The sequence below is a fragment of the Monodelphis domestica genome, chromosome 8, assembly GCF_027887165.1.
Source record: "Monodelphis domestica isolate mMonDom1 chromosome 8, mMonDom1.pri, whole genome shotgun sequence".
NCBI classification, from domain to species: Eukaryota; Metazoa; Chordata; class Mammalia; order Didelphimorphia; family Didelphidae; genus Monodelphis; species Monodelphis domestica.
The window spans coordinates 48,795,911-48,808,657 of record NC_077234.1 but is presented as its reverse complement, the minus strand read 5'-3'; the positions used below and the strand labels follow the sequence as shown (position 1 = coordinate 48,808,657).

The window sequence follows — 12,747 nt, the reverse complement described above, 5'->3', positions numbered from 1 at the left end:
GTCTTAGGTGCAATTTTCTGGGCAAAGTAATTCCTGGATTGGGAGGAACAATTGAACTAAATGGTCACTTGAATAATTCCTAATTCTAGCAGAGTACAGTTCTCTGGATATAGCCACATATAGAAGGGCTCTTAATACTATGTACTTCAACCCAGGTCTTTTTGCTGATGTGGAAACTGAGGTCCAGTGACTTGGTCCACAATGTCTGAAATGTTGAATAAGTGGCAAGGCCAGAATTTGAACCCAGGTTGTCTGACTCTAAATCTATCACCCTTTCCAGTAGACCTGCAGTCGTGGGAACTCACAGCACAGACTGAAAAGAATTTGGAAAGCTGCCTGGCTTCCCCATAATACCTCCTTGCTCAATTCCTCCTTTCTCTTTATTCCGAGCAAGGAGGAGAGAGCACCATGGCTCAGATTCCTGCAAAAGTATAAACCTAAACATCCCCTTTAAAGGTGGCAGGCCCAGGCTGTCTGGTTTACTGAGTTCCTGAGCTGGGTAATTATGTGGGTGATTGTTTTGTAAAAGGCCATTCCTGTTAGCTTGGGGATTGGGCTGGGGGGGGGGATGGAAAGGAGGCAGGGAGGAAGCAGGGTGTGGGAGTGGATGCTAAATTCCAATAAATAAATACAGGTTGTCTCAGGCATAAAACCTCAACCCTCCTCTTCCAACTTGCTGGTGAGTCTTCCTGTGGAATAAGTACACAGAGGAGGTGAGAAAATAAATTGCAGTTGAAAGTCAAGCAGCCTGCCTTGACCATAGAGCCTGGATTGGAATCCCATGAGCCTTTGCGCTCTTTGGCTGGGGAAGTGCCTCCTGCTGCCTGGCTCATGTGGGCTTTGGCACCGACTTCAAAGGGAGCCCAATGATAATAAGCTCTTCAGAGGGTCCTGGGCTGTCAGTAGGCGCGTTGGAGGGAAAGATCCAAAAAAAAAAATGGGATGCTGCATTGTTTTAATTAACAAGGGTGGGGTAAGTGGAAACAAATGAAAAAATAAAAGCAATATTTTGAAATCCTGAGTCTTGAAGCAGTTCTTCCTTCGCAGAGAATGTGCCATCCCTGCCAAAAACTTGAAAAGACTTCAAACGTCGCAGGACGGTAGATTATTCACCTTCTTTACACAACGTCCTGATGTAAATCTCCTTTTAACTTTCTGCCAAAGGACTCCAAAAATCCATTGTCACAGTTCCTGGAATCTCTCTGGTTTGGGATCTCTCATCACACAAACTCAACCACCAAAATGAGTTTGGGCAGAAAAAGAGAGTTCAAGCAGGCAGCTAGGTGGTTCAGTGGATTGAGAACCAGATCCAGAAATAACAGGTGCTGGGTTCAAATCTGAACCCAGATATTTCCTAGCTGTGTGATTTTGGGCAAGTCACTTAACCCTCATTTGCCTGACCCTTATTGCTTTTCTGCCTTGGAACCAATAAGCAGTATTTTTAATTTCCATATATGGTGCTCCTTTTATTTTAGGAAAAAAGGAAATGGACAAACACCCTTCTTCCCTCCCTCCCCACAAATTAGAGTTTGGGGTTCCACTGAGTGTCCATTAGACCCAAGCCTTCCTTCAAAGTATCCCTTCCTTCAAAGTCATAAGAATGTTTAAATCAGCTATGTCCTTCTCTAAAGTTCAAACCCACCCTAAAGGGGAGGAAGGGGTGAGAGATATAAAGAAAGACGCACTCCTCCTTAATATACCAGAGATTCTTTTTGCCAGGAATGGATGAAGGCCTGGCTGATTGGAGGAGGAAAGGGGAAGAAATGGAAGTAAGCTATTTTTCTTCAGAAATGATTTTCCTTTAACCTAACATCTTTATATATGTATTATGTGGATGAGAAGGGAGTAAGGTTTGGGTGAAGCTGGTACTTAGGATGGGGAGAGGAGAGACAGAAAGAGACACAGAGATAGAAAGAGACAGAGACAGAGAGAGACAGAGTCAGAGACACAGAGGCAGAGACAGACAGAGACAGATAGACACACACACACAGAGACAGAGACAAAGAGAGAAACAGAGAAAGAGACAAATAGACACTGAGGTTTTCAGGGTTAAAAAAGAGAGAGAGAAATAGATCAAGCATAGCCTGTGTGAACAACAGGGTTCGTGCTTCCCCCTTAGCTCACCCTATCCTGTATCTTCCCTTGGAGGGCCACAAGTCCACACTGGCACCCCAGCAAAAAACAGTAGGGAATTACAATATTATAACTATGAAAATAAAATGGCATCTTCAATGGAATATTTCTACATAGCCATAGATGGGAGATCAGGAATAAGGGCCAGAAACAGTCGTCTGATGCCTCAGTTTGTATCATTGGTGGGCGTCATCCTTCATATTCACCCTCATTCAAAGCTGTCAAAATGGCCCCAGAAAGGAATGACCGGTGATCATGTGTCTGTAAGAGCAGGAAAGGCAAATCAGGGCCCTTCTGACAGTGAAAATGCTTTCTGGGATTACAGGCTTCCACTTGATTCCTCTTGATTAAGCTACGTAAGTGTGAAGTTTTGTGTTTAAGTTTCTTCAGGGGAGGCGGGCAGAACTGGAGCAGCTAAATGGCTATGACACTCTTTAACCTCTTAAGAAGAAGAAGAAAAAAAAAAACCTGCCCTTCTGATAAAATACAAGCCAAGCCCTGAAGGCTCCCTGAAACCCAGACTTGCTCACGCCTGGGCGTGACTCTCCAGCAAAGCAGCTGCAAAGTTTGAGCTGTCAAGCTCAAAGGAGATTTGTGAGGGAGGCCGGCCAACAGAATTCCACTGACTTTCACCCAGACCCTCTTCGCCTCTTTCCGGTTGCCTGGCAACCCCAGTGCACACTTACTCAGCATTTTCTTTGAGTTTGGTCCTTAGACAAGTGGCACGGGGGGCCAGGGGGAGTAGGGATCTGGGAGGGGGTGGTACTGCAAGGCAAGATGGGGAGGCCCCCACGAGTGACCACAAAAGCTGCAGAGAAGGGCAAGTCTGGGGAATAAAAACAAAGTCTGAAAAATGAAACCCTTGGAGTGTCGATGGGAAGGAGGTGGGGACTTCAAGGGATTTCTTCAGGCAAATCACAATCCAGACCTCGGTTGCTTATCATTTAGACCAGTGAAAGGGTTTTGTGGTGATTTTTATTTTTTTTTTAAGCCAAAATTAGCAGAGGGCCAGAGGTAAGAGGATTGAGAGAGTGACTCTTCTTCCATGAACATGAATAATCAGTCAATCCAGAAATTATACTAAGCACCAAAACTACAAAGACAAAAAAAGAAGAGGACAAAATAGTCCTGCACTCAATGGGGCTACCATTCTAATGGCGGACTCAGTACACAAATAACCATTTACCTACAAAGTGCAATAGCTGACACACAGAGTGCTTAAAGTTTGGAAAGCACCTTCTTCATTTCATTGGGGCTACATAATAGCCCTATGATGTAGATGCTATTGTAAACCCATTTTACAGATGGGGGAACTAAGGCAGATATAGTTTTGGTGACTTTTCCAAGGACAAAGGGTTTATAAGTGTCTAGGCCAAGATTTAAACTGACTCTAAATCCAACCCCTAACCACTGTACCACCTAATTCTCCTGACATGGAGTAAGATAGATAGATAGATAGATAGATAGATAGATAGATAGATAGATAGATAGATAGATGGATGGATGGATGGATAGAGAAAGAGAGAGATGTGTATGAGCATATATATAATCATATAAATATTTTAAAGCACCCCAACCCAATTGTTCTAGGTATAAGTTTATGTGTTTATAAACATTCACATATATACACTCATATACATACTTCTATAGTTTCTCTATATATAAGATAGATGGATATACATATCTGTATTGGTGTGTATGAGTAGGTGTGTGTGAGTGTGATCGCAAATGGACAATAATCTCAGAGGAAAGGCTTCTCTTCAGTTTACATTGTGGGAATTAAGGTAAGTGGCTTATCTAAGGTCACACTTAAGCCAAAGTCTCACAGACTCTAAGACCAACTCTTTGTCAACACCCCACTGCCTCATTTATTTTCTTTATGGATTTATACTTAAATAAGTATAATTGTAAGAAATATTCTCCTCAGAGGGGAAGGGGGAAAAATAAGGAATGTGTGGCTTTGCTACCAGTATCTTCTCGCTTTAAGTTTTTTTAAGTTAAGCATTAAGAGACTGTGAGACCCTGGAAAAGTCTCTTGACCCCCCATTGCCTAGCCCTTATTGCTCTTCCACCTTGAAGCCAATAGTACTGATTCTCAGATGGAAAATAAGGGTAAGAAAAAAGATTAAAAGGGACCAAAGCCTTGGATGTTCAATGAGGATAGTACCCAAACGCTCTCATTTGTCCTGGTGTCATTCCCATCTGTCGTGTCTGGCCTCTCTCTGACCAAATCCCAGGGCTTTCTGCAACTGGAGAGGGAAGAATTTTCCCACATACTAAGCAGGGCTCCACATTACAAAGAAGGCACGTGAAGGACATCTTGATCTAGCAGCTTCTATTGGAAAGAAACGTCTCTTTCTGGTGCTGCTTTTGACACAAATTCAAATTCGTTTCCAGGAAATGGGAAAGAAGATGAGCAGAAATGGTGTGGAATGAAACCGCCTCACTCTTTAAGGGGATGAAGCCTTTTTTTTTTTGCCCTTAAAGTGTGCTACAAATAGAAAACTTGCGAATCAGAGCCATCACTAGAAACAATTATGCCTAGAACAAATTTGGGTGAATTGCCCTGAGCTGCAGAGAACAGCCACTCGCAGTGGAAATCAGATTGGATTTGAAATCAGAGAACCTGGAGGCAAACCTCAGCTCCAGAATCCATTGTGTGGAACAGGAAAAAGAGCAGTGGCTCTATAATTGTTGTGATGGATGGCTGAGAACCACCAAGGACTATTGAGTACAGAGGTATTTAAGCAGTCATCCATAATTTCAAGGAGCCTCTAAAATTGTTTCCCTCCGTTTCAATAACTATATAATTAATTTCCTTTGTAACCTATGTTTCATTTTATGTATTTTAAAATATTACTCTAAGAGGGGCAGCTAGGTAGCACAGTAGATAGAGCATGAGTTCTGGAGATAGGAAAACCTGGGTTCAAATCTGGTCTCAGTTCAAATCAAGTCTCAGACACTTCCTAGCTAAGTACTTAATTAATCCCCATTGCCTAGCTCTTGTCCCTCATACGTTTTTAAATTGATATTGAGGGGTGGGGGGTGGGGGGTGGAGGTGTAGTTAGATGGCTCAGTGGATAGAGCCAGGCTTAAAGACAAGAGGTTTTGGTTTCAAATCTGTCCTCAGATACTTCCTTGTTGTATGACCCTGGGCAAGTCACTTAATCCCTGCTGCCTAACCCTTACAGCTCTTCTGCCTCAGAATCAAAACACAGTATCAATTCTAAGACAAATGGTAAGGGATTTTTTTTTAAGGAGCTTGCTGATTTCTCTATAACATGAACCCCCCAAACTAGATTTTGGTTCAAAGAAACAAACAAAAACTGAACTGATTTTCCCCCCATGTCCCTGATGAATACAATTTTTTCTCCCCCTTTCTCCCTCCCCCAACCAAAGAGAACTAGAATTTTTAGAAATATTGTTGTATAAAGGGACGAGAAGATATTTGGGGTGTGAGGGGAGGCAGGGGGGAAGGAAAGAAGGTGCAGGGGAAGACCTAGTCATCTTTGCTAAATGGTGTCAAGTATGAGAAAAATCTAGTCTATGAACTTCCTTAAATAGATACTAAAAGTTGCAAATAGATACACAATTCTCTACAGTGTGCTCTACTTGCATAAAGCCGAAAAATAATTCCAAATATTTATCCAAATAGGAAAAAAAAATTGTAGAGCCATATCCTGCCAAGAAACATGATACTGTATTGCTAAAAGCAGTTTGAACAAATGTTGCCCTGAAATAACCATGTAAGTTCAGACACAAGTCAGACACCAAGGCAAGGGGCCAGAGTTGTAACTAGGGTGCGGTGATGGAACATTGTATCAGGGCATTGAATTTGGAGATTCTGACTTAAAGAGCAGAATTTAGTATCTGAAGGGCAAGGATAATTAAAATAGGAGGTACTTAGTGGACTGAGAGCCATCCTAAGAGATGGGAGGTCCTGGGTTCAAATCTAACCTCAGATATTTTTACATTCATAAAATTCTTGACATGTGCTACCTCAGTCTGACTTTCACCACCCTATGAGGTAGGTGCTATTATTATCTTCATTTTACAGATGAAGAAACTGAGGCAGAGAGAGGATGAACAATTTATCTAGGGTGTAAGATTAAAATTAATATCCAATAACTCCAAGTATTATATTTTATAAGATTTATTAATAATCACTTGAAGTAGAGGAAATAAACCTGAGTGAAGGGAAGTTTTCTTGATTGTTAATGGGAGAAGAGCCAGCAAGGGCAAGGTTACAGAAACTTTATCTCTAAAATGCAAGGATGCAAAGTGAAGACAAAAGTGGGATTCTGGGAAATAGAGTCCTGGAGTACAAAATTCTACAATTTGTTAAGTTGTCTGATGCTTGAAATATTCCGTGACTCTAAGTCCAGCACCCTAGCCTGGGACCCCTTAGGTGTTCAACAATTCCAAGATGTGATTCCATGAAGGGCATTTCAGTTAAAGACAAAATTCTATCCCTCAAGAACTTCTCCTGGATAAACAAATCACATTATCTCTCTGTTGACATCATTTTCTGAGCCCAGTTACTTCAATAGGATATTCCTCCCCAAAATTCCCCCATAAAAAAAAAATAGACTTAAATCCACAAGCCACACATCATATATGAAATTTATGGGCTAGATTTTATATCTGAAGGGAAGCAGGCTATTTGTTTTCTTTAAGGAAGCTGACAGAAGTTTTCCAGACACCAGTCATAACTGAAAAAATAATCCCATATTCCCTAACAAAAGAGGGAAAATGTGTTCTTTCGGTAGTCTGCTAAAACTGTTTATTTCTTTAAGCTATCCAAAGGAAGCTACCCATCTCTCTTGTTCCATATGAGTCACAAAGCTAAGTCTAAAGCATTAGGACAATAAACTGAAACTTTCTTCCCAAACTATGGCCAATAGAATTCATGAGACATGAAATAAATTAGGTTAGCTTTGTAATAGTTAAACTTTTTTTAAAATTCTGTAATTGCCCAAGTTCATTGTGAAATGCCTGGTCACTTTCTTTAGGCCCTTTCTCACTGCTCCTGAAAGAATTCAAGTGCTAGCAGGGAAGGAGAGGGGCACCCCAAAAGCCAGAAACCGATAAGCTTGATAGCCTAGAAGGGGCACAAATGGAGGGTCAGTGAGGAGAAGGGGGGGGGAGTTAGAAATTTAAGACTCCAGACTAAAACCTGCCCCAGTAATCTTGCTCTTCCCAATTAGCTAACCACCAAAAGAGAGAAAAAAAAGTCAGAGAAAGTGTGAACAAAGTTCTGCCTGGGAGTAGAGAGAAATTGGACTATGGTAAAAATGCCAGGGAGGCAGTTTGGGGTACTACTCTACCCACAATATAAACCTCTTTCCCATCTCTTATCCCTCCTCATTCTCTTCTCTGCTTCTTTCACTCCTATACTCATTCTTCTATTCTTTACATGAATAATTTCTTGTCCCTCTTTCTCTTTTCTTTCCTAATGTCTTAAAATTACCAATAGTATGCATAAATGATATAGGAACCAATATAGAAAGTGATCATGAAGGAAAGTTGGGAGGAAGGAAATAGATTGAAGTCCTTAGATTTTTTTAAGGACTAGGCCACCTCAAATAGAACTCATAATTCCATTTCTCAGAAACCTTCAAGCCTGATAGGTCAGAAGCTGGGTGAATACCTGTCTCATAAGTTCCTCCTGGCGCATTCGGATTCTTTCTCTTTCCATTTGGATTCGCTGAAGCCTTAGTTTCTGTTGCTGCTGCTGCTGGGTGGTCAAGGCATTGGGCAAACTCATCAAGCCAGCCTGTGGGTTTGGGGCTGGATGGTTCTGCTGGGACAGAGTGGTATTGGATGTCATCTGCTGCTGGTGCTGGTGGTTCATCACTGAAGGGAAGAAAATGGGAAGATGGTTAAAAATGAGAAATGTAAGTTTGGAGGAAGTGGGTCATTCTTGAAATCCTCATGGAGGACTTTTTTTCTTTCTCTTTTACTAAAAGTTAATAATAATTAAGGCTTACAAAGCACTTCGTGGATCTCATTTGATCCTCACAGCACTCTTGGGGGTGTTACTGCTTTCACCTCCATTTGACAGATGAGGAAACCAAGGCAATTAAAGGTTAGATGACTCACCTAGAGTCACCCAGTTTGTATGGAATAGAACTCAGTCCTTGCTGATAAGTCTAGCACCCTATCCACTGTCTCACCTAGATATGTGGTAATAGAAATGGGGAGAATACTGAGACTATACATGAACTTCCCTCAAGGAGTTCATACTCATTCAGGAGAGACAAAGTAAATATTTGTTAAGGGTAGTACCAATGACAAAAGAAATTCCAAATTAATGTAAGTGTGGAAATTAGGTCTCACAAATGAATATTTTAGTGAAAAATCCACTAAGGATTATGATTTTTAAGCCAAGCTTTTTTATGGTGGCAATCTTGCTTTATCACTAGAGAGGGGGGTCATAGAGAGTCAACATGACTCAACAACAACAACAATAGTATAGAAAAGTAAACAGGCTGGTTGAAAACTCCAGATTTAGGAAGGGCCTGAAAAATCTAACCCCTCATTATACACTCAAAGAAACTAAATGACTTGACCAAGGTCCTAAGCACCTAAGACAAGATTTGAAGCCAGATCCTCTGATACCAGTGTTTTTTGTATTCTCTAACTCCTGAAACCCAGAATTCACTTGAATTCATACAAGAATCAAGCAAAACAAATATAAATAAATAAATGAATGAATAGAGCCACTGACTACCCACCCATCTTTCAGCCTTTTGGAAACCTCTGATTAAATGTCTTTGAGGGGAAATCATTCTCACTGTCTTTCCAGTTCATTTTTCAGGAAATAGTTGCCAGAAAAAGATACACATTTATGCTTAAACGAGGTGGCTCTGTATGGCTGGCATCAATCAGGTACCGTCATTAGAAATTCAGCTATTTGCTTCATCAAAGAGCTTGGAACTGGGAAGAAGAAAATGTTTAAACTCCCAGGTTAAGAAAACTTTAAAAGTTGATTTTACAGAGCAAATGCTTTTTAGCAAAGGAAAAGATGGCCTCTAGTGAGGTCCTTTACCAAGGGAGAGGAGGGAGTTGTCCCCAGGAATTATTCCAGTTCCATAGTCTGGGTGTAAACCTGGTTTACACACACCAAGAATGCGTCCTGTTATTGAACCCTCCGAGGCAACCAGATCCTCCTCAGCAGATTTTATTAATGTCTGAAACCTTATCTGGGGGAGTTTCAAACTGGGAAGAAAGCTCTTCAAAGACCACACCCTTGCTGGAACATTCAAAGCACTCTGTTCTCAAAGGGAGCTCTCCAGGGAGGGAGGCAGGGGGGATGGAGAGAACAGGCTTTTTCCAATTAAAGTTAGATTCAACCCACTCAAAGCTCAGCATGTCTGCTGGCCAACGGAAACAGAGGTCAGAAGATAGCAGTGCTTGAACGAGATTGAGATGGTGTTTTAAAAGCAATGGTGGCACGTTTGGTAGTAGCGGGGATTTAGAAACAATTTATCTACTGGGAAATGGCTCAACAGGTTGTGGTATAGAAATGGAGGAGAATGTAACTACAATGTAAGAAATAATGAATATAATGAAAACAGAGAAGCATGAGAAGACTTAAATGAACTGATGTAAAGTGAAGGAAAGACCAGGAAAACAACACTCACAGTGATTATGGCAAAATAAACAAACAAACAAATAAATAAATGCATATTTAGACAGTAGTTGTTGAAGCTAAAATAAGAAAATGCACATAAAGCAGTGTGTAATATTCAAAAGGATTAGAGATGGGACACTTGGGTTCAAATCTGGCCTCAGATGTTTCCCTGTGTGACCCTGGGCAAGTCACTTAACTCCCATTGTCTAGACCTTATCACCCTTCTGCCTTGAAACCAATATCCAGTGTTAATTCTAAGATAGAAGGTAAGGGTTTGGGTTTTTTTTTTTAAGGTCCAGGTGAATGTTTTTAATTCAATAACAATATAACATACATTGAATTGAAAATACATTAGCATTTGAATATAAATATGTGTATATATTGTTGTTCAGTCATGTCCAATCATTTGTGAGCCCATGGACCACTGGATACCAATATTGTCTGTGGGGTTTTCTTGGCAAAGAATAGATTGGTTTGTCATCTCTTTATCCAGTGGATTAAGGCAAACAGAGGTTAAGTGCTTTGCCCAGGATCCCATAGCTAGAAAGTGGTTAAGGTTGGATTTGCACTCAGGTCTTCCTGACTTCAGATTCAGTACTCTAACCACTAAGCAACCTAGCTGCATCCAAGGCAAAGAGAAGTTAAGTCATTTACCTAGGATCCCACAACTAATAAACACATAAAGCCAGATTTGAATCTAGGTCATCCACTGAGCCCTGAGCTACCTAGCTATATATATATATATATATATATATATATATATATATATATATATATATATATTTATACATATAGATCAGCTATTGGCCATGTCAGGAAAGAGTCTGGAGACACTAGAAAGAGAAAGACAAGAGAGATTCGGGCTCTTCGACCTTCAAGGACAGAGATATGAAAGAAGGAACATTTTATTTCTATGGGCTGCCCTGGACTAAGAAATGGTAAGGACCGCAAAGATGATTTAGAACCACCTCCTTATTTTCCAGATGAGGAAATTAAGGCCAAGAAAGAGGAAATGTCAACCATACCGACAATAAACAGAAAAAAAGGGGGTTCTGAATGTGATAATCTTGCCCCCTAAGAGGGGAAAGTAACATTTTCAGCTTAAAATATGTATATTCAGAAAGTGAATCCAAATGTACTCTCTGAAGCCAGACAGGATTATGGGCAGACTGCCATAAGCCTCCTGAGAAAAGCTAATGATCTTCTCCACACTGTTCCCTTGCCAGTCTCAGCAGAAAGAAATAACCCAAACAGAAACTGCTCCATCCTAGCAAAAATGCATCAAATCTCCAACAGGGAAGTCTTTTGTTTTTCTTTCCAGAAGAATAAGAATTGACGTCTCACATTTATCTTTCTTTCATTGTTGTTTTCATCAGAAGGAAAGTTGGAAGACCTCAAAATAAAGTGGTTTCTCTCTCTTATTTTTGGAAATGGTTGAGTTCATGCAACATCGATATTTGACCGCTAGTAAACTTCCCAGGATACCAGGAAATGGTGAAGATGGAATTCAAGTCACCAAATATTTATTAATGTCATCTACTATGTATAAAGCATTGTCCTGGCAAAATCCAAAGATGGAGAAGATCATGGCTGGTCCCAACAGTTATACGGGGGAATTGTTATTCTTCATCATTGTCATCTTTGTTGTCATCACAGAGAGATGGCAATAATCAAAGGCAGAGTATGAACTTATAGCATGGTGTCGTGGCTAGAGAGATAGCCAAATTCAAACTGGTTATGGGACCCAGGGCCAGTCTCTTAACTTCTCAATAGCCCTATTCAACTAAGTTGACCTGTGTTTAGGACAGTTCATTTCTACCAATGAAATCATGGGTTTAGACCAAAACATAAGAGAGGTACAGAGTGTGATGTGATTTTTCTGACTTTCTTTGAATGGATAAAAGATACTTTTTCAGAGCGGAGGCATAATGGGAGGAATATGACAACTGAAGTTAGAGAAGCGCGGTTCAGATCTAGCTCTGAAACTCATTTCACATGAAACTTAGGACAAGTTATTTAAACTCACATGGCCTCAGTTTCCTCATCTGTAAAGTGGTTACATGACTTTTAAGGTCTCTTCCAGCTCTACTATAAGAAGAAACATAGTCCAAAAACAGACTTTTTACATTGAAGAGATTAAATTGTCCAAAATAATTTAAACTGTCATGGCCTTTGGCTTTTTTATGTTTTGATATTGTTTTGATGCCAGGTAAGTCAATAGTATCTTGTTATAAATAACTGAATAAGGAAAAATAAGTTATAAATTAATTTTGACTCCACAGAACTCCATATCCTTCCCTTCACCCCCAAACTCTTATCTTCTTTCCTAAAATCAATACTAAATTAATTGCAAGGCAAAAGAGTGGTATGGGCTAGGCAATTGGGAATAAGTGACTTGCCCAGGATAACATAGCTAGGAAATATTTAAGGCCAAATTTGAACCCAGGATCTCCCATCTGTAGACATGACACCCTACCCACTGAGCAACATATATACCCTTTTATCCTTTTAATATATCCTTTTTTATTATCCTTTTTACATACGTTTATCCTTTACATACATTTTATCCTTATAACATATTGTACACAAGGGCTTTCAATACCCACAAGGTTCAGTTTTTTAGCCCTTTCACAAATACATTGATCAGTCAATCAACAAGGATTTCTTTATTGTACCTGGCAGACCCTGGTCATAAGGAGACCAAGCTTGAACATGTAACTGAATCAACAAGAATTCATCACCATTCCTAGTGAAAACACTCAGAACTCAAACTCAACAGCATACTCCTAGGAGCAGTAATAGAGGCCATGTTGGCTGAAGGACAGTGAGTTGGATCAGCTTAAGTTAAAGATTGAAGAGATAGATGTGCTTTCATTTTCAGTTGTATCTGACCATTTGAGACCCCATTTGTTTTTGCTTTTGGCAAACATACAGCAGTGATTTGCCATTTTACAGATGAAAAAACTGAGATAAATGGG

The 12,747-nt window shown here is 40.2% G+C and overlaps 1 protein-coding gene across 2 annotated transcripts in view; it reads right to left on the bottom strand.

Annotated features, from left to right (window-relative positions):
* Positions 1-12,747, bottom strand: part of WWTR1 (WW domain containing transcription regulator 1) — a 195,967-nt gene that overhangs the window by 20,504 nt on the left and 162,716 nt on the right. For both annotated transcript variants that reach the window (XM_007502050.3, XM_056807179.1), the window contains exon 3: positions 7,784-7,989. In XM_007502050.3, coding sequence (XP_007502112.1) covers positions 7,784-7,989 — 206 coding nt within the window. The remainder of the gene's footprint in view (positions 1-7,783; positions 7,990-12,747) is intronic.